At 36.3% G+C, this 22,464-nt stretch overlaps 2 protein-coding genes across 7 annotated transcripts in view; one reads left to right on the forward strand and one right to left on the reverse strand.

Annotated features, from left to right (window-relative positions):
• The window catches only part of RBPMS (RNA binding protein, mRNA processing factor), a 202,949-nt gene that overhangs the window by 112,177 nt on the left and 68,308 nt on the right, over positions 1-22,464 (reverse strand). The window lies entirely within an intron of this gene.
• On the forward strand, positions 2,001-3,998 carry LOC306661345 (elongin-C-like). The gene has a single exon (XM_079140274.1). The coding sequence runs from the start codon at positions 2,158-2,160 to the stop codon at positions 2,494-2,496; it is 339 nt and encodes a 112-aa protein (XP_078996400.1). The 5' UTR covers positions 2,001-2,157; the 3' UTR covers positions 2,497-3,998.

Genomic DNA, 22,464 nt, shown 5'->3' on the forward strand with positions numbered 1-22,464 from the left:
GAAGACCAAAAGATTACTAATAAAGTTTAATATCTTATTCTTGGGAACTTATAGGGAAAGGAAGACATTAGTACTAAGCAACCATACTTCAAGGAAGTTTAAAATTTCTGTAAAGAACAGTAACTCACAATTTACTCTTTAAGGAAAAGGATATGCTGACATTCTAGGAAGGGAAACTTTGGAAAAGATTTTGAAGTTGTGATTAGCAAACAACTAGTAAATAAGAAAAGGTCATTTTTAAGAAAACATATCTCATATAACACAAATTCTGAGTCAGCCTCCCTAATTCTCTGACATGTAAATGGTTTTATGTTAAAGCTAGCTGTCCTGGTATATACTGTGTAGTACACAACACCTATGAACAACTCAGTGGTTGGCAGGAACTTGAGGCTTAAGGACCACTTATACTCTTCCCCACCTAGACTATCACCATAGAGGTCAAAGATGGCAGAAGTAGAGGAATTACAAACAAAGGATCATTTCTATGTACTAACAGTATTTTTTTTTTTTTAATCGTGGAGTAGGTGGAGGTAGGGAAGTGAGTAATACAGTTATGATGATCAAGTACATCTAGTGTACGGATAAAATGCCAGCAAGGAATACCTAACTCCCACCTAGTGATTCTCTACCTTTCCTCCCCATCACATCTAGCATATTTTGTTTATTACAATTTGGATGCCCTCTCTGTAACTGGTAACACATAGTACAATCATCTATGTGCATCAAACATGAGTTGTTCATTCCTTCCAGTTCTCTCATAGCCTGGACTTCAGGGGCCCTGGTTTCTGGTCACCACCAACTGTCCTCAAGAATACACATATTTTTCATAACTAAACACTAATGATGTAATTACATCCTATACTGTTCTTAGAAATGTGGCGGCATCTTGCAAAAGAGAAAGAGTAATATGGAGGAAAAACATTTGACAAGGAATTTTGAGTCCTATGTTCTAGTACTAATGATGTTTATCTGCCATTTCCCTAAAAACTGCCATTTATGGAAATGACATCTTTCTGAGCATGCTTGAAATACTCTGACTAACAATGGAAAAAGAAACAGAGTGAACCATTATATGGTGGTTCCAGGATTATGACAATTCCTGGAATAACACTACTATTGCTGACTTGTTCACCATTCTTTAGAAGATGAGAAAGGTTTGTACAATTAGCAATTGGATTTTAAAAAACAAATGGGCTCAATGTCTACATAAATAAAATATGCCTCCAAAGCCTGTGCAAATATCTCCAGTTTCTCACTTGTTCTCCATTCTTAGCAGCGTATCCATCACCAACAGACTGTTTCCTGCTGGGAAACATCAGTAAGATGGCAGTTTTCCCTGAGAAAGACACTAGCCCTATTCACACTTTTAGAGCCTGAAATAGTGTGAGGTATTCCAAAGAGAAAACTGTTTGAAAGATAATAATCTTTATCAAAATCTCAACTCAGTTCCTGTACAAAACATTCTGGCTTTGCTTGACAGACAATCTTCACATGACCTATATCAAAACATCCACTAAATAATGAAAGACAGCTCAGTCCTGCCTAATCAGAAAGCCCCAGGTGAGTACAGACCTGTTGTCAACAGCTGAAGTAATTCCTGATAAACATGATTTTATACATGAAGTTTATTATAAAAGGAGCAGTCAAGGACAGGACATATTTTAAAGATCTTTCTCTTGGGGAAGTATTAAAAAAGAAATCTTCCGAGTCTAAGGGCAAGGGGATACTAGGTGTGAATCTACAGACCCAAGGAACCTGTGTTCCTCAAATGTGAAATGTACCTCTATTCCTCAAATGTAAAATCACATGAAAAAGAAAAGGCTGCTCTGCTCTGGTACCCAGGGTCTGTGCAAAACCCCAGGATGGAAACTCTTCTTTTTGGGGGGGGAGGGGGTGGGAGAAGGGCATGCAAATAGTCTACCTCCAGGGCATTTAAAGGGGTTCCCCCCCCCCTTTTTTTTTTACTATTAAGATATGCTTCCAGGCAATGGGAAACCAAATAAAACCAAACAAATAAGGGGCAGGCAGCTGGGGGTGGGGGGGCGGCCCTGGAGTAGGGGCTGTGGCAGTACGAGGAGACTCGGCTGCAGTGGCTGCGGGGCTGATGAGAAACTACTAACGTTCTTGTGGAACCAAAGTAGAATTTATAAGAACGTAATGGATGGAGAAGAGAAAACCTATGGTGGCTGTGAAGGTCCTGATGCCATGTATGTCAAATTAATATCCTCTGATGGTCATGAATTTATTGTAAAAAGAGAGCATGCACTAACATCAGGAACAATAAAAGCCATGTTGAGTGGCTCAGGTCAGTTTGCCGAAAATGAAACCAATGAGGTCAATTTGAGAGAGATTCCTTCACACGTGCTATCAAAAGTATGCATGTATTTTACCTACAAGGTTTGCTACACTAACAGCTCCTCCGAGATTCCCAAATTCCCAATTGCACCTGAAATTGCACTGAAACTGCTGATGGCTGCAAACTTCCTAGATTGTTAAATAAAATAAATTATAATAAACTGTTAATTTTTTCAGTATTTAATACCTGTAGTTCAGTTAGTAATTTTTTCATATATAGCAAGTTGCCTGTATGCAATTGAACTACAAATTTAATTGCGAAGCAGATTTTCTTCTGTTCTTTTGCATAGCAATCAGTTGAAACTTGTTTCCTACATCAACAAATTAAGGACATTTTCACAAACTGAGAAATAAACAATTATGCCACCAAAAAAAAAAAAAAAAAAACAAATAAATTAATTGCTACATTTATCTGTGTTGTCATTAAAGACTGTGCCAGCTGTTAAAATTCTAGTTTTTTCATAGTCATGCCATTCTGAAAATATTATGCAGCATTTTATGTGACAACTTTTACCTCTTCAAGTATCATGACATTTGCTCACCACTCCAAAGCTCCCAGTCAAAAATAAAGGTGTGCACATGTATGATGTTCTGCTCATACCTCCAGACCCTTAACAGATATGAACTTCCATGGTGTCTGTCCCACCCTCCTTCCTTCTCAAAGTCCAGTTCTAGATATGAAGAGTAAAAGCAGTGTTAAGACCATCCAGTGTTTCTATCAGACTGAAAGTAAGTCTACCCCAAATACCAAGCCCAAAGAAGTCCATCCACAAGACTATTTCATGCTGAATTGTTTAATTATTAATTCTTGGGAACTAGCATGCAAGTGATTACATATTCTACCTCCAGGGCTTTTAAGGCAGTCTACTTTTAAACAAATATTAAAATGCTGGCTAGTCACTGTGCTCCTTGATTTAAAACTGTCTAGATGTGGCAATCTAGATTTTCATCCATCATTCTCCCATTCCTTTGTTTTAAGAGGCAAATTATTTGGAAGAAGGAAACCATGTATTATTTTATTTTGATATGGCAACCTGTATTCCATCTGTGTTCCCCCGTAACACCTCCACTTGTTTAAAAGAAAGATAAACTATTGTTTAAAAAGGGTTGGAGCCCTGTTTCTAAACAGGACATCGTAGTTGACTTGAAGTGTAACTAAAAGTAAATTGTAATTTTTCATGATTTTCTGTTGAAACCAAATCCTACCTATAAAACTGTACAATTGGGCACTGAAGGAATCCTTTCTAAAACAATGGAAAAATACTCTCTCAAAGACAAAATGTCTAAAAGACCCAGAGAAACAGAAACTCTAGGATCTGGCCTCAAGTATCATTTGAGCAGTGATGCTCCTCCTCCAGTCTATCATCTTGAGGCCCATTTTTCCTTGTGTGAGGTAGAGGTGACAGAACTTGCTTCAGTCTCCATGTGAAAGGAGGAGGTGGGAAGAAGACCCACTCTGAAAACTGAGAGCTGAAGGGGAGAAGGGGGACATTGAATTTGCTTTAAGATATCAGAATAAGGGAGATTAAGGCAGAAAAGGAAGGTCATGTTGTTTCCCTGTGTTTAATTAAAAAAAAAAAAAAATCACATTTAAGAGCACTGAAAGTTTTTTGTTTTCTATTTTCCATTCTCTTTTCTTTCATTCCTAACTATATTCATGAAGCATTTAAGTAATACATATGGCAAACTGTTCAAAAAAAGCCTCAAAAAGTGGGGTTAGCACTGCCCTTACTGTTCACCCTTGCAGAAATTTCCTATAATTCTAAATTCAGCAATAAAATGCAATGCACAAAACCTCCAAATTTCTAAGTCTCAGGGGCTGAGCAGACAAGCTAGCCAAGATAGCTAACAAAATAAACACCCCAGGGGCATAGTCTTCATTCTTTGATAAAGCAAATATAGAGAAGAAATGAACAGTATATAGAGTTGAAAAAGCATTTTACTACCAAGCATTTTATTACATGATTTATTTGATTCTAACTCAAACAAGGTAAATTAGATTCTATTTCTGTTCCCATTTTGCAGATGAGGAAACAGTTTCAGAAAGTAAGCTGTTCAAGGTACCCAAACTAAGAAAGTGACAGAATCAAGATTCGAACCTTGAACAAGAACTGACTCATGAATCCAAGGACTCACCCATCACACACATTTCTACCCACTGCCCTCTAGATTCTTTTTCAAGTTCATACAAATGTCTAGAGCTACCTTCTTCTCCTTTGGGTGCACTGAAACATCTACAGTATTTGATTTTTAAAAAGATATCATGACTTCAATTTCAGAGGCAACACAGTCAAAAGGGGACAAAATCAGAAGAATGGTTTTAAGACTAGTACTGAAAACAAATGGGAGAGCTAATCCTCAAGCTAATGTAAAGAAGGGTACAAGGCAAATACTGGAAACATGTCATTTTGCAAGCTTCTAAATGTCTTCTACCTTGGTTACACTGAACAACCAAAAATGTGCATAAGAGGACTTCATACATGCTAAATGTTGCAAGGCATGTGAAAAATACCAAATGCAGTATGTTAGTCAGCTTAATATCCTTGTGACCAGAATACCCAGTAAGACCTCCATAGAGGAGGAAAAGTTTATTCTGGGCTCACAGTCTCACAGGTTTAGTTCATAGTTGGCCAAGTTCATTGATCTGGGCCCAAATGAAGCAGAACATCATGGCAGAAGGGCATGGCAGAGCGCACTGCTCACTTCATAGTGGCCAGAAAGCAGAGAATGGCAGGGAAGGAAAACCCTTGCAGGACACACCCACTCCAGCCATGTCTCACCTGCTTATATACCACCCAATTAGTCCACTTAAAGGAGGATGGGTTGATTAGGTTACAGCTCTCTAATCATTTAACCTCTGAACATTCCTACATTAACACAGGAACTTTTGGAAAACATCTCATCCAAATCATAACACACAGGGTTACTTTTTAATGCTTAACTAACACACACAGTAAGTTAAATTCCAATTTTCCAATTAATAGAAAAGAAGTATACAAACATTGTGTAGAACTAGAAACCACATCTAGTTTTATATTTTCTATGATTTGTTATGAACACTGGTCACTGTATTTGCAAATTATCTCAATAATTTGTTTACTTTTCGTGTTGGGAGTCCTATTACTTCTAACAGAGAAAATCTAGGAACACAGAAAAGTTAAATTATAGATTGCTACAGAAAAAGGGAAAAGCAGACTAAAACACTTTAGAAATCTGTTTATATTCAAAGAACTTTCTATACTCCATCATCTAGCAAAAGAAATGTAATCACAAATGAAGTATGTGATAGATATATTAACAGCATTGTTTTAAACTCCCCACCCTCAAATATCATACAGCATTTTGTGGAAATGAGTAGATCTACTGGTGATATAGAAATAAGTAAAAAACATGACAGATGCAATTATGAATACTGACACAATAAAATTCTAAATTATGTATTTCCATGAGAGTTGGATTGAAAACTTCTTTCTTCCATTCCCTACTGAATTTTTTAAAAAATTTATATTTTACTTTTGTTGTTGGTGGAGGTGGGGTTTGTCCGTCTTGCAGTGCTGGTGATCAAACCCAGGTCAAACATGGTAGTCATATGCTCTACCACTGAGCTTCCACCCAAGCCCATTTTACATTTTAAAATAATTATGTACTCTTATGAAGTCTTTCCTAAATTAAGAATTAGGAAATCTGTCTTTTTAAAATTTTATTTGTTCTAATTAGTTGTACATGACAGTAGAATACATTTATATAGTTTGGTTGATCATACATAAATGGACTGTAATCTCTCATTTTTCAGATTATACATATTGCAGGATCACATCAGTCATATAGTCATAGATGTACATGAGGTAATAATGTCTGTTTCACTCTACTATCATTCCTTTCCTCATACCCCTTCTCCTCCCAAGATTTCTTCTTTTTTCTCCACAGGTGGAAAAAATGAAGAAAATATTTTTTTAGGGATGTCCAAGACTGGTATCCCAATGACTATATAATGGAAGTGAGGCTTTTGTTGATGAGTATCCACAATTGATGAAACACTACACTTAATATTACACTCCTCAGCAGAACTGTTCATTTTCCTCAGCATCTATTCTTCCCATTTTATATAGGAATAAATTTCAATTGGGTGCATTAATTTCCTAAACATCCTTGCTAATTAGGACTACATTACTAACTTCTGGCCTATGCTGTGGGCAGAAGTGATGCTTGTCAATTCTAGGTTATGCCTTTAGAGGGAGTGTTTCCTCCCTTTTTCCTGTTTGGAACATGAGGGTGAAAAGTGAAGAAGCAAAATAGACCATAATCTTAGACCAGCTGTGGAAGATGGCAGAGCATCGAATTACAAAGTCCCCAATGAAGTCCCCCACCATACCGACACAGACAACTTTTCTTAGTTGAGAGAGAAATAAATCATTTTATGTTTAAGCTACATTATTTGGTTTTTGGTTGCTGCAGTCAATTTCATATCACACACATATGTATACCCACCACCAGGAAGTTATTCTTATAGTATAACTAAATGTAATCCCATTTTAAAACTAAGCTGATAAGTGTAATCTACCTGTATTAAGTATTAAAATAAAAGACAGTAAAACTACCTAAGTCATCTCATCTTCCTTTCTTTACTTCCTTGGCTTTTAGTAACAAGTCAAACAACAGCCTCACCCTTACTGATTGCTGACCTTGATTCATTCTTGTTAAATGAGCAGAACATAAGGTTTTAAATACTGTGAGACTATTAATAAAATGTACTAAATGACCATAACAACTTTACTGATTAAACATAATAAAAGAGAAAGTGGACTACAAGGCATCCCTGACCATAAAAAACTATAAAATAATCCTTTAAAAATTAATTTGTGTAACATGAAGCAATGAAGATAAATCTATGCAAAGAAGCAAGGCTTACTTTAAGAAGATGACTTATAGCAATTTTGATTTAACATTCCAAGTTGTTTTTAGTGAAACATATTGGTATGCCTTAAATGATATCACGGTCTCTTTAATCCTCATGTAAATATATTTATGGAGAGATTACAGCTAATTGATATACTGACACAAACCTATAATACCAGTAATTTGGGAGACTGAGGTAGGAGGGTTGCAAGTTTGGGGTCAGCCTCAGCAATTTAATTGAGACTCTGTCTCAAAATAGGAAAGTGTGGGGTGAGAAGAAGGGGATATAGTTCAGAGTACCCTGGGTTCAATCTCCAGTAGGGGTGGTGGTGGTGGGGTAATTGATAAAGAAATGACAGGGAGAAAAGAGAAAAATATAAAAACTCCAAAATCAGCTTTCCTTCAATGGAGGATTAGCTTTCATGAACTAAGAGACTACCCATTTATGGATAAAGTGGAATATGTAGCTCTTCATAGAATAAATATTTTAAAAACAATTTAATGATGTGCTACTCTTCTAAATTGTCTCTTATATATGCAGTTGTTTTGGTCAATGTATCTCTTTCTTCCACATATAAGAACAGTAAGATTTCCCTTAAAATTTTAACTTTTCATAGATTATGTTTCTAGTACCTGATAAATCTTTTCAAAAGTATACATTCCTTTCAGACATGCCCACATTCTTCTCTCTGTTGGGTTTTGAGTAAATATATGTATTAGGTGGAAAATGAAAATGAAAATCAAGGGGTCTATAAGAACTACAATGTATTTTCTAAGAGTCATAGGATAAAACATACCAGATTGCTATACTCCCAGTCAGGCCAATCGTATTATAACTATAAATTCACACAGAACATAAACCCTATAATCCTAAATTCAGAAGGCTCTTCTATTTGTTACAGAATAAAGATATCTTAGGAGCAATTAAGTTGCTTAAAACTTAAGAATTTTCTACAGTCAGATGTTACAGAATTGATTCACTGGCCGCAAAGCTGAGCAAAAGATTAAGGTACACAAGGGGCTTCATATTCTTAAGTGTACTTAAGAACAGAGGCAAGTCAAGGCAGAAATCACAAGACACAACAACAACAACAAAAAATTAAAAATTATCAAATAAATTTGTTTTTTGAGGAGCCATTTGTTTGGCTAGGCAGGATTGAACACAGAACTTGTCTGTTTTCTTACAATTGGAAAAAGAGTAAATGTAAAACAAATGAAATAGAAACGTGAAAAACACACAGGGAATGCCCCCCTCCTGTACACTTTAAGTCACATGATTATTCTTTTATTTTTTTATTTTTTATTTATTGTGGTGCTGGGGGATTGAAACCAGGGCCTTGTGGTTGCAAGGCAAACACTACCAACTGAGCTATATCTCCAGCCCCTGATTATTCTTTTAAAGATAAGCTAAAAGTAAAAGTATAGAAATAATTTGTTGTTGTACATAACTAACATTTATATTATACTTACTATATGCCAAATGTTTTAGGACTCTATACTTCTAAAACACAATTCTAAAATCTGAAAGACGAAAGTTGACTGTTTGGGGCGGGGCAGAGGAATGCAAACTCCACAGTACGTAGCAAAAAGTGACCTAAAGTGATGTAAAATTATGTTTTAAATTTATCCCACAGTGTAAAGATTTGTTTCATTGCAGCAATAATGTGCTTAATTACTAAGTACCACCTTAGTCCTCACAGTTATGTTATCTGTGGATTACCGTACTCCTATCAAAATATGTATGCTTCTGAAGTAAAAAATATCCCAAGAATTTTAGATAAAAAGCTGTGGACCTTTAGCAATTAAACTGTCTACATCACAACTCTATTAGGAATTATTTTTCAAAAGAGGAAACCAACGGTTAGAAACCTGTCCAAGATGAACAGTTCCGTGCCTGTGTCCCTAACCATTATACATACTATGCAGCCTTTTCTTCTTTCTACACCATGCAGACAGATGAGGCTTTTTTTTTGTTTGTTTTCTAGCAGTGATTACCATAATCATTAATGCTGGGTACCATTAAAGAAACTGGTAAAAAACCAAACTAACTTAGGCTTCAGAGAAAGGAAAGAGAAAATAAGACCTTGGGCACCCTCATTCCAATATTTTACTAGTAAGCATTATCCGTTCAGCATATTGCTCCAAATTAGGATTGTGGTGAACATGCAGAATTTGAGATGACTATTGTCAAAACTGGTTTTGATACTGAGGAATCATTGCCAGGGGTGTGGCCACGAACGCTTAAACACATGCTCTTTTCATAACTTCTATTGCCACAAGCAGGTATTTAAGAGGAGTTACTTTTAATAATAAGGCTTAAAAAAATTATGGTGAGGAAACAAAGTAACAATAAACGACATCACGCCACTAGGGAAAGAGAATCGCCAAGTCTCTTGCAACCCCCAGTCAGTCACTAGTGTCACCCAAAATGCCACCCTCTAACCTTTCCCCAATCCCCTGGAGGAGGCTAAAGGGAGCCTTAGAGATGTTTTGGATTTTCATGTCGTCCCACTGCAGAGACTTGGGCCCAGCCCGCAATCCAACATTCCACCACGATGGTGGCGTCTTCCGAGCGCGCGATCGGAAGTGCGGCTGCGCCCCTGACCCAGCTTCCGGCCGCGCCGACGACAGCGCAGCCGGCATCCGCCCTGAGGAAAAGAAAAAACCGGAGCCCAGGAGGGCTGTAGGAGATGAGGCCCCACGGTGAGCAAAACAGGAAGCATTCCAGGAAGACTGCGGGGGTGGGGGGCTGTAATGGGAAAGCCTGTGACTGGCTGCGAAAGTTTACACAAACACAAGGCGCCTTCTGGAGCTGCCACAGCGGAGGAGCTGGGATGGAGGAATGGGAATTGAGGAGAGCCAGGAATGGAGTGCTGCAACACGAAGGGCAAGGGTGGAAACAGAATAAGACCTGGACAGGTGGACTGTGATACAAAGGGGACTGTAAGGAATCCGAAATGTTTTATTTCGAGTTTATACTGCCTGTATCACCAGAGAACGTTTGGCATACAAAAGGTCCCAAAAACACTGTTTAAAATTGTTACTCAGCCACTACGTGCTCCTATGAGTCAGAAATTTCCCATTTCAAGTTTATGAGATTCTCTAAGATACGTTGTGTAGAGGAAGCAGATTATAAAGACTTTCCTATTATTAGAGACGATGTGAACAAGAAAACATGACAGATAAACTTCCAAAACGGATTTTTTTTTTTCCTGATTTTTTGGAGGCTCATTTTTCAAATATAACAGGAAGGAAATATTGTAACAGAAAGGAAGTTAGGCGGGGCTGGGGTTGTGGCGCAGTGGTAGAGTGCTTGCCTGGCATGTGTGAGGCACTGGGTTCGATTCTCAGCACCACGTATAAATAAAGGTCCATCAACAACTTTAAAAAAAATCAAAAAAGAAAGGAAGTTATGAGGGGGAGTAAGTGAATCACTGAAGATAGCTAAAAAGATCCACCACCTTATCCATCTTTGTACAGTCTCTTCAGCATTTCCATTAATGGGCAAGAAACATCCCTGTGCATTGTACACCTAGTTCCCCTGAGTTTTATCCCTGGTACCTATGACCCCGCCAAAAAAAGAAGAAAAAAATTTAAACTCCATCTTTGTAGGCTGCACGTATATCTCATATTGTGCACCCCTAGATACTCAAATTTTATTTGATCATTATGATTAGTGTTCAAAACGGACAGTTATGGTTACTATTTAAGGAAAAAAAAAACAAGATGATCAAAGATATTGTCAAATGTTAAAGTGAGAATATTGGAACCCTTATGCACTGTTAGATGGGATTACAAAATGGTTTACCTGCTATGTAAAAACAACATGGTGGTTCCTAAAAAATTATAAACAATTACCATATGACCAGCAATCTTCTGGATATATATTGAAAATAACTGAAAACATGATCTCAGCATCAATGCTGACAGCAGCATTATTCACAATAGGCAGGAGGTGGAAACAACCCAGATGTCCAGCCAACAGTTGAACAGACAAATGCAATGGACAATTATTCAGCCACAGAAAGGCACATACTACAACATAGATAGTATCAACAATAACTGTTTGAGTCACTTATACGAGGTATCTAATCAGATGGGTAGAAAACAAGCAGAATGTTGGAGGAAGGGAATTTGTTGTTTAATGGATATATTTGCTGTTTTGCAAGATGTAAAAGGTCTGGAGATTTGCTGTATAACAATGAATATATTTAGCACTACTGAATTGTACACTTAAAATAGTAAAAATGACATACTGTACGTTAAGTGTTTTTACCACAAAAATTTTTTTAGTAATTAAGTGAGAGGAAGTAAATGGGAACTGACTCTAAGGAAGAACTTTTCCTTCTAATTTTCAGAAAAATGGATATTTGGGATACCAAGAAATTTTCTTACACTATTCCTTTTTTTAGATATTCACTACAAAGTCAGCCTATTAAAGGTTCTCTTAAGGGCTATCAGGTTCCTTGAAAATCATGAATCAGTGTCTCCCTACCATTACACTACTCTGAGAAAAGACTCTCAAAGAAAGAAGATTTTATGAACCAACAAAAACACATTTTTACTTCTTGAAAATTGCTCTTCCATGACTCTTCTACAACTGGAAGAAAGAGACTACATCCTTTTCTTTTGGCTTTGATTAAATAGGTTTACTTTCAAATGGACTGATAACTGCTCATGTTAACCAAGTAAGAAAGAACAAAATTACCACTAATACTTGGATATTCCTTCTCTGCTAAAAAACATTTAAATAAGATCATATCTTCCTATTTCTAGATCTGGATATATACATAACCGATGACCCAAACTGTGGCACTGCTAGCCTATTTAATAATATTATTAATGCAAAGGGGGAAAAAAAATAAGGCATAGTATTATCTGTTCTTGAAATGCCTCTCCAAGCCTCTTGCCTCCATGATAGGATAAAGATAAAGAACTTAATTTCAGTTACAGAAGTATATGTAATTTGTACTCCTTTATGTACAGGTACTTAGTTAAGATTTTGCTCCAGCAAGTGTTTCCTCAACCAAGTCACTTAAAAGTTTGAGGTAAATGTATTTTTGGCTGGCTATTGCTTTCCTTACCTCTTGCAATAATAATCACCATCAACTTCCTGGTTCTACTTACTGCACAGGAAGGGCAGAAGGGAAAAATCCACTTAGTTATACTCTGTATCTAATAAAGGTTATAACGACCATCCTAAAACTTGGAAAGAAAACAAAGAACAAGACAAGAGAGTTGGCTCAGTACCTTTATTGACTACATTATTTATAGAATCATGTTGATTAACTGTTATTTTACCAAAAGCCATCAGTCTGTCAGCAAGGGAAAAGATAGGAATGAGTAACAAATAATCAAACAGCTACAATTATGTTCTAAGACAAAACTTGAAAAATAGATAAATCAATTCCTAAGTAAAAACAACACAGTTCTTAAAAAGAAAAAACATTCAGAGTTCAATAAAAAACTCATCCACAGTAAAGTTGTTTTTCCAAATGTCAGGTTCTGATAAGATCAATTTTGTTTGGACCTATAATCCTGACAATTCTAGGTCAAATTACTACACATATCAATGACAAGGGAGGATAAACATAAAAGGTTCATTACTTATTCATTTCCATTCAGGAAATATTAAATGCTTATGAGAAAGGGATCTCTGTTAGTATAAAAATTCAATCCTATGAATTCTTTTTAAATAAAAACACAAGCAAATTCTAACAGCACGAAGAATGCAAGAGCATTAGTAAGTTGTAGCACACCACTTACCCTAGCCTTGGGGAAGCAGGGAAACAGGTTGATGTGTTGAGAACACTAATATAATCCTAAATGTTAGAGGAATGCTAAGGTGCCACGCTGTCTAGAATAGAGCGCTATGCTGGGTGCACAAAATCCCATCTGAAAACTTGGAAGGGACAAGCTGGCAACTCAAAACACAATCATGTCTGTAAGGAACAGGAAACAATGAAACATAAAAAGTGATTGAAGAAAAGTAGATATGGTTAACCTGAAGGGGGAAAAAAATCAAGACTCAGGTGAAATTTGATAGCACCTTTCAAATATTTTTAGAGCTGCCCTAGAGAAGGAATAGATTAATTATATAGTCATCAAGGCAGAAGTAGTAGCAAGAATGGAATTCACAGGAAGGTCGCAGGAAATGAATAACAATTGAAACTGTCCATAGTAAAATGGACTGATTTAGAGAATAGAAGGCTGCTGGTATCAGGAACTATTTAGAGGTTAGGGAAAGTAAAAGGAAAATTTGATCTGAGAGAGAAGCTAAAACAGTTTATTCTAATAAAGGACAATTATCTTCCAACAGAAAAGGGGTAAGATGTTGGAAAATATAAATTCTAAATAAGGATTAAAGAAAATGTCAGAAAAAGTATTGTATTCTCCTTGATTTAGTCATATTTCCAAGATTTCTATATATTCAATCAATCTATTATGATATGTAAATAACCTACCCCAAAGTTTCTCTGAATCTTCAAGATTATTCTTGATGGAGTCTTCCCTAATTTACCACTCCCCTTTCACCGTCATATACTTTGTACATACATCCTCACTAGTTTATGTCTCTCTTAGCTAAGCTCACAGTTCTATCTGTATATCAACATGGTACACATTATCCCACAAATTAGTGATATGAACAGAATTTTAAAGCTAAAGGCTTTGAATTTATAAATGCCATGTATCATAAAATATGCATACCACAGGATTATAAGATTTATGATTTATGAAAAAGAATTAACTCGGTCAAGGAATAATGTGTCTAGACAAGGCCTCCAGGGGGCATCTATTCCAGTTTAACACCTGCACAAGTGGTTAATAATCATTTGGACACATATCTTCTTTGGAAGTTCATTTCTTAGAAACATGTTTCAGGACTTTTTTCATTTTACATCATTTATGCTGGCACAGATTATAAATTCCTTAAAGACAGTAGTTGATTTCCTTTCTCTGTGCTAAGAGAGCCGTTAGTTCGTTAAAAAGAATTCTATAAACCCACTAACAGGAAAAAAAACAAAAAACTAAATAATGTGTACATGGGTTAGGATGGATTGTTTCATTGTTATTGTTGCAAATCTAGTAGAATAAAAACTGACTTTTTAAATTGTTATTAGTGGTGGACATAAAAGTCTACTGATGGTTGATAGTAATTCCCTTTCCCTTACTCTCATACAAATCTTTGGTACACCTCAGAGTTGTAGAAAAGATCCCAGTTCTATTATTGGGCTTATCACTCACAGAATTTCAGAGTTTTATGTTTTTTACAGACCATCTAGTGTAGCTCCCTCATATTGCAGTTTAAAGGGGTAAAAGGACTTACTGACCCAGGACTCTCAACATTTTTTTTTTCCAGTTTGTCTTTTTGAGCAACAAACAAAATGTATGTTCCATCACCTCAGAAGTCACTGCCTTGTTTCTAGAACCACCTGAAATTAATGATTACTCAGCCACTTTATTCTTAAAATAACTCTTATTTGAAAGTTATCACTTAAATAACATGTCAATATAATAACAAGAGAACTATAATCAGGACATGGGAGTTCTTAGTCAATACATATTTATAACAATAAGAACAGCTACCATTTAATCAATTCCCAGGCAGTTGACCAGATCCTATGCATACAATAGGTCAGGCAATCATCCCCAAGATACTGCCATTGTAACTTCCCCTGTTTTACAGCTGAGACAAATGAGCTCTTTTGTCAAAAAAAAAAAAAAAAAAAAAAAGTCTTAACGTACAGTGTAGATTTAAACCCTGCTGGGCTCCAAAGCCTGTGTTCTCTCTATTGGAGCACTGTGGATAATGTCCTCTAGTTCTTCAAATCTGTTCTGGTTCTCTTAGACCACATTTCTGAGTGTTTAGAAAGGCATAAAGGAGAGAGTAAATTCACTGCAAGAGCAAAGGGCTTCCATGCCAGGTCCACCAGGGTTATAGTCCTAGCACCACCACTCACCAATTCTAAGGAATTGGGCACATGAGTAGAGAGGTATTATGGCAAGACTGACAGGGCAAACACGAAATGAAGTCTTATGGAATTGGTTAATCACAGATTATCACCATTAAAATTCACAGGACAATTTTCAGATGGAACTTGATAAATTATCCAAACTATGTATGACAACCCTAGAAAGAGAAAATGCACCCATGAAAAAAGGACATTTTAAAACCCAAATGTAGAAAACTCTCCATTTTTCCTTCCTAGTGGGTGTTTATTTTGTTTCACAATTAAGTGGCCATTGGAAGAGTAATTTTTTCAACAATTCTGGAAAGTCATCTTAAATTAGGCCCCCGGAAAGAAATGGAATCTCTTTTAGTAATGACTCTTGTTTTCTTTGAAAGTTCATGTTTGGGTCAGCCAAGTTTTAAGTGGTAAAATTATATTGCTGTGTTGTTCATCAAGTTTGGGGGTGGGAAGGAGGTGAGGGCCACTGGCTATTTGGAGCACTGTCCAATGGCTTATCTGGTTCCTATACTAAAAGGGTCTATTCTTAGGCAAAACACATCATCACTTTAGAGGAGCAGAAGCTTGCATTGAATTTCTCTTGAATTTTCCACATGGCAAGATTCAAGAAAAGTGCAATTCTTCAAATAAAAGTTGTTTCTAGACCTTATGTGAATTTTCTTGGGTCAGTGGAATATCTTTTGTTTTCTTATGTTGCAATTGGGCAGGAAACAACTGTGAAATGATCTTTTTCTACTCTTTGCCTTATTCTAATGAGAACAAAATAGTGAATAACAATACATTTAAGTTACTAAAAAGTTAAGAACGAGTCAGAAATTTGACTTGCTTTCATTTTGACAACTATTACCTTGATTTTAAATTATCAATCAGATGAAACTATATAATTCAGATTATAATTTAAAAATAAATCATACCCACATATTCTATTGGAATATCTACTTCACCTTTGTTTACCCTTATCAAATATGAAAAAGGCCTTGATTTATTTGTCCTTAAATTTCAGCAGCTTACATAGTACCCTAACATATAGTAGTCACTTAATACATCTTTTTTGGAATAAATGAAATATAAAATAGATATTTTTAAAATTCATAGTAAATTTTATCCATATGTAAGTAAACAAAGAAGCAGAAGCTATAATTTTGGCCTTTAGGAGAAACTCCTAAATAAGGTGTTAGTATAAGTTCTTCAAAGGTACCTACTTCAAACATGTGTTTTTTAAAAGGATGATTATGTCATCATATCCAATTAATAACTGGAAGACCTACCAGGAGCACTACTCTCTTCATACAGCATTTAAGTGTTAGTAATTTTTACAGTGCTAATTACTACATTTTTGTTCTTTGATATATTTTGTATGGTACCTTGGGGAATGGATCAAAAGTTATTAAGTAACTTACTAAAAGATTGGTTTTCTTTATAATATCTAAAAATTGTCAAAAAATACACTTCAGGATTATGCACAATTAAGCCTCTTTTACTTTCAGCTTGAAACTATTTTTTCTACAGAATAGAATCAACACATGCAACTTTTACAGACAGTATAGGTGATTTTTCCTATATATATTTTTTGTCCTGTTAGACATACATGACAGTAGAGTGTATTTTGATATATTATATTATGGAGTATAACTTGGGATCCCATTCTTGTGGTTGTACATGATGTGGAGTTTCACTGGTGGTCTATTCTTATATGAACATAATTAAGTTATGTTCAATTCATTCTACTGTCTTTCCTATTTCCATTCCTCCTCCCTTCCCTTCATTCCCCTTTTTCTAATGATTTTCCCCTATATTGCCAACAATGAGTGGCAAGGGGATTTAGGTGATTTAAAATTCTCCAAGATTTTGTATAGATTCTGTAACTGTACAACCAAGTGTATAACCAAAAGTAATTTTGGGATCTCACCATGTTGTCCCAAGCTAGTTTCAAACTCCTGGGCTCAAGCTACTAGAGCTTAAGCATTTGATTTTTAAGGTACTATTATTTCACTTCTTCTAAAGCACTCTCCCTCTCCCATGTTAAACATATTAAAAGTCACAAATTGACTGACATATTGAAAAAGGAGACAGGGCAAATGTATATCATTTTTGAAACATGGAAATCTGGAGATGACTGTACAATTTGCCCAACTGCTGACTTTAAAAACTGCAGACACCAAGAAGCCAAAACATGAAAGAGAAATGGCTACGAGCAAAAGTGATGAAAGGAATCTTGGTGATCGATTTCACAAACCAATTGCTAAGGACTGTTTCAGACCTACTATAATTGGTTAAATACTGATTACAAAATAAGATGAGACATTTTATATTTTACTACAAAACTTTGGAACAAGCATATCAGTCACTGCTTGGGGTGGTTAAGGGTTCCAACACTATCATCTTAATTGTTCTTTTTTAAAAGAGAAAAATATCCTTTCAGAAGGTCTGTATTTCACCACTTTTAATTTAGACAAAACTTAGTTATGAAAGCACAAAGAAGACACTGCCTGAGGAATGCAGGAAAGCTTTCTAGAAACAAGTTGTATGCCTGAAGACAGGGGCTCCCACACGGAGGGCTATAAGCACCCATAGAACCCTGGGCCTGAACTCCACCAGCCATATGGTTATTTAATAACTGATGGCACAGACTCCTCTGCATCCCCAGCCTGAAGTTATATCACTCCAGTTGTGGGGGAGGGGCTTAGTTTTCTTATTTATAAAAGGAGAGGAGAGTGAACTACTGAAGTGTCTTCCAATAGGATTATTACCTTAATGACTTGAGCAGGATACTTTTGTCCTGCCTACAAATACACTAAGGAAAAAGTTCCTACAATGACACTTTTCTTTTCCTCACATGTGGCTTGTAGGTAGAAGCAAATGCTTTTGCTGTTGTGTTCTTATAGATTCCCACAGAGCTGAATGATACTAGTAAGACTACAGGTAGTTGTGGCTTACCTCCCTCAAACTTGCTGGGATTACTCAGAAAAGTGTTTTGCAAAATGAAAATTTTAGCATATTTAATCATGACACTAAAATAGTATGCAAGGAAAAAAAGGCTTATACTCTCATAGTACCTATTCCTAAATGCTTAAGGTCCTCACACAGAAGACAGTTAACTTAAATATAAAGAAATGGATAGTAAATTGTAGAAAATGTCCTACTAAGCTTCTCCAGGAGTCCTATAAAAAATAAACATTTCATTTGATCTATGTTGTGATATAAACTTGAAAGAATACAGAATCGATTCAATTTCTTTTAAGTCTAAATAATGTTTTCTCCAATTATGCTGGATTCTTAAGTTTCACATTCACTCAATAATAAAGTTTGCTGTTATGATTAAGGATCAGGGTGGTTAGCACTTGCTGAATATTGTCATGTGCCAGGCACTATCCTAACTATATGCATTTACTCAATTTCCCTGCCCCCTCAAAACCCTGGAAGTGCCAGAAGAAATGAGTTTTCCTGAAGTAATGCAGCCAGAATCTGAATGCTGGCATTTTAATCCCAGGTCTTGCTTGTTTAAACTCTGGGTAGCAAACACCCCAGCACCTGACAGACACCATGCTGGTGTTGATCAAAGATGATGAAGACAAGCACAGTGGAGTCTGCCAAACATATAAAAAATAATTACAACATGATATGTGGTCTGTAACAAAGGCCTTTAAAACTTGCTATGGAAACAGAGGAGGAGAAAGAGGTTGCCAGGGTTCAGCAAGGCCCCAACTAGAGTTGAGTACTGAAAGATGAACAGGCATTCCTAGGGTGAAGAAAGAAGGGCATTCCAGGTAGAGGACAGGATGTGCCAAAGTACATAAAGGGGAAATAAGTGGGGCAGGAGTGTGAGGAAGACAGGACAGCCCTGGGAGAGCAAGAGGATAGATTTTGCAGACTAGCTAACTGGACCCCTTTCCTTATGAGCTCCTATTTGGCTAGTGGTGCCTAGGAAAGCAGGGTTTATAACTCTTGAAGTGGTAACATCTGATGGAAGTTGAGGGGATGTTAATTTCATGCCTTAGAAAGCTCAGTTCCCCTGAGTCAGGAAGGCTTTAAAATGCAAAATAATCCTAGGTTGCCAGCAAGAAAAATGTAAACGTTCCCTGGTTTAGGATGATTCGATTTATAATTTTTTTTTGGTCAATTTTGCCAGTGTGAAAGCAATACATTGACATGTATGTGACACATACACTTCACATCCATGAAAAATAGTACTTTTAATTTTAAATCTTGATCTTGCCACCCTCTCCCCCAGTGGCAGAGTTGCAGCTCCCAGTCAATCCCTGGGTCATGAGGGGAAATTACTGAGACTCTACAGTGTGCTGTGCTAAGCTAGGATGTTCAAGTAGGTTAAGTATATTCAGTGCATTTTTGACTTGCCATATTTTAACTCACAATGGGTTTATCAGGACACAGCCCCAACTAAGTCACAGAGCATCTCTATAATAAACAGATTTGCTGAACTTTAACCAGGCAATCCAGGTAGAGGATGGCATGCAGAAGGGATGGGACAGTAAATAGTTCCCTATGCAACTTTTTCCTATGAAACTTAGCTTCTAAAGGCTAGGTTTGTAGGGGTTGTGAACAATATGAACAATAATGTGTATGTTTTCTGGGGATGCTACCCAGGGGTTTCATCAGATTCTTAAAAGGATCAATGATACACCCCCTCCAAAAAACCCCATTATTAACAATCACTGCTTCTCAACAGGCTTGGAGCCAGATCTCCATGTAACTTATAACACCTAGAGAAACCCTAAGACACAGCAGGCATCCCCCCCCCCAAAAAAAAAATCACCACAAAATAAATAAGTCCTCCCCAGTTCACTCTCATATCTTATTTGAAACTATGACACACACTTTGGCCTCAGTGTTCAAATGGTCTTTGGCTAGTAATGTTTGCCTAACTTTATTCACGTCTATTATGCAAGCCTACCACCTATTTAGGACCCCAATACTCATGATTTACTAATACGGTAGAGATACCCATCTCATTGATCGAATTCTCCCAAGATGGTCTTCCCTCCAAATCATAAAAATAGTAGGAAAATTCAGGCAGCTGGATCCACAGGCCAGGTACTTCTCTAAACTAATATTTAAAAGAAAACTTAAAAATAAATCACACTTCAGTGAAACTCACTTTAATTTTCTACCACAAGATTAAAAGGATGACTGACCCCTGTGGAAAAATAATCACCAAGACATCTGAACACAAGAAACCTTATTTACAGATGAGCAATTTGGCCCCCTGGTGGACCATGAACATGGACCCTACATTTGTCAACATTCTCACATCTTACATTACCAGCATTTCAATGTATCACAATTCTTCTGTTGCTAGATTTCACTCTGCCTCTGCCTTAACTCTGTGCTGCCATCTTAAAAGCAGTGCACAAGCTGCCCAAGCTTCAGGCACTTGGCATTCTAGGGAGCAAGGAGCAGAGTATATTGAAAAATCCCACAGCTAGCTGAAGGTGTAATTTTGTGGTAGAACATGTGCTTTTGTTTGTGTGAGGACCTTTAAAAAAGGGGGTGGGGGGAGAAAGAAACAAAAAAGACACCCTTGCTCAAATCAGTGGCTATCTGGGTTCAAAATGCCAGCCTTGATCACAGGGAGATGTGAGCTTAAGAAAGTCACTTGCCCTCTCTGTAGTTTCTTCACTTATAAAATGGGGATCATGGTTGTACTTCTTCATATAATTGCTATCAAAACTTGGTAAGCTAATGTTTGTAAAATTGTTAAGAACAGTATCTGGAACATAGTAGGTATTTAACAAATACACTAATTCTTTTATTTTTTATTTTTTTTTATAGTTTTTCTGTTGTAGAAGGACAGAATGCCTTTATTTGTTTATTTTTATGTGGTGCTAAGGATGGATCCCAGTGCCTCACATGCTAGGCAAGTGCTCTGCCACTGAGTATAGCCCCAGCCCCAAATACACTAATTCTTCTTCTTCTTCTTCTTCTTCTTCTTTTTAATTGTAAAAAAATGGGGTACAACTTGTTTCTCTGGTTATACATGAAGTAGAGGCGTACCATTTGTGTAATCATACATTTACATAGGGTAATGGTGTTTGATTCATTATGTTATTTCAGATACACTAATTCTTAACAAAATTCTTTAGTTAAGGCAAGTAGTTATTACAATGAAGAAAGATAATGTTAAGAAATATAACATACCTGTCCAGTGTTCAATTGTGAAATAAAATGATAATTTCTACAGTGCCAAGAGTTGAACTGTCAATGGAAGGAAAACTATCTTAATTGAGAAACTGAATTAAAGAGTCATTTATTGAACCCCTACTGCATGTTAATCCTGTGCTAGGTGTTAAAGAAAATTAAGATTACTCATAAAATACATATTTACATATTTAAATCACAGATGCAGAGAACAGTGAAAGAGAACTCATCCAATATACATTGCAACATATTGAGGAACCTTGCCTTAGCTTTTAAAAAAAGATAGGAATTTCTACAAAAGAAGCCAGGTCATCACAGTGACTCAGGAGGCTGAGGAAGGAGGATTGAAAATCCAAGGTCAGCCTCAACAACTCTGTAAGACCTTGTCTCAAAGTAAGTAAAATGGGCTGAAGGTTGTGGTAAGTGGTAGAACACCCCTGAGCTCAATCCCCAGTATGAGGAAAACAAAAACCAAAAACCAAAAAACTACAAAAAGTAATAATACAGAAAAGGGTTAACATTTAATAATAGGCTAATGCCAATGTAGTCTATTTTCACTAGGAAAACAAAATGTGGGCATGTGAAAAGGGGTGGAAATAGAATAGTCATGCTTCAAAGGACATAGAAAGCAATAATAATATAATTGCTATTGAGTATTAATTGCTTTTACTGTGCCTTAAAAGTTGCTATAGGGGCTAGGAATGTAAGCTCAGTGGTAAGAGTGCTTGCCCAGCATGCTCAAGGCTCTGGGTTCAATCTCCAGCACTGAAGAAGAAAAAAAAAATAAAAAGGACAGGGGGAGAAGAAAAAATAAAAGCTGTGAAATGAAAATAGACTTTTTTCTAGACCAAATTCTGTGTCAGACATGGTGCAACATGTTTTACATACTAGTGTTTCCTTTTAATCATCACAACTCCATGAAATAGGCATAATATTGTCATCATTCTCTTCTTACAAATGAAGAAGCTAAAGTTTAGAGAAGTTAAAGGTCACCCAGCCAGCAAGTAGAGCAGACTATGAACCTAATTATGGATCCAAGATAACCAGGCATCTTAAGTAAATCATTTATAATTAAGTTTCCAGTGCT

This window comes from Sciurus vulgaris (genome assembly GCF_902686455.1).
Source record: "Sciurus vulgaris genome assembly, chromosome: 5".
NCBI classification, from domain to species: domain Eukaryota; kingdom Metazoa; phylum Chordata; class Mammalia; order Rodentia; family Sciuridae; genus Sciurus; species Sciurus vulgaris.

Bases quoted from the DNA above. Each gene is read 5' to 3' on its own strand.
- LOC306661345 (XM_079140274.1), top strand. From the start codon at position 2,158: ATGGATGGAGAAGAGAAAACCTATGGTGGCTGTGAAGGTCCTGATGCC.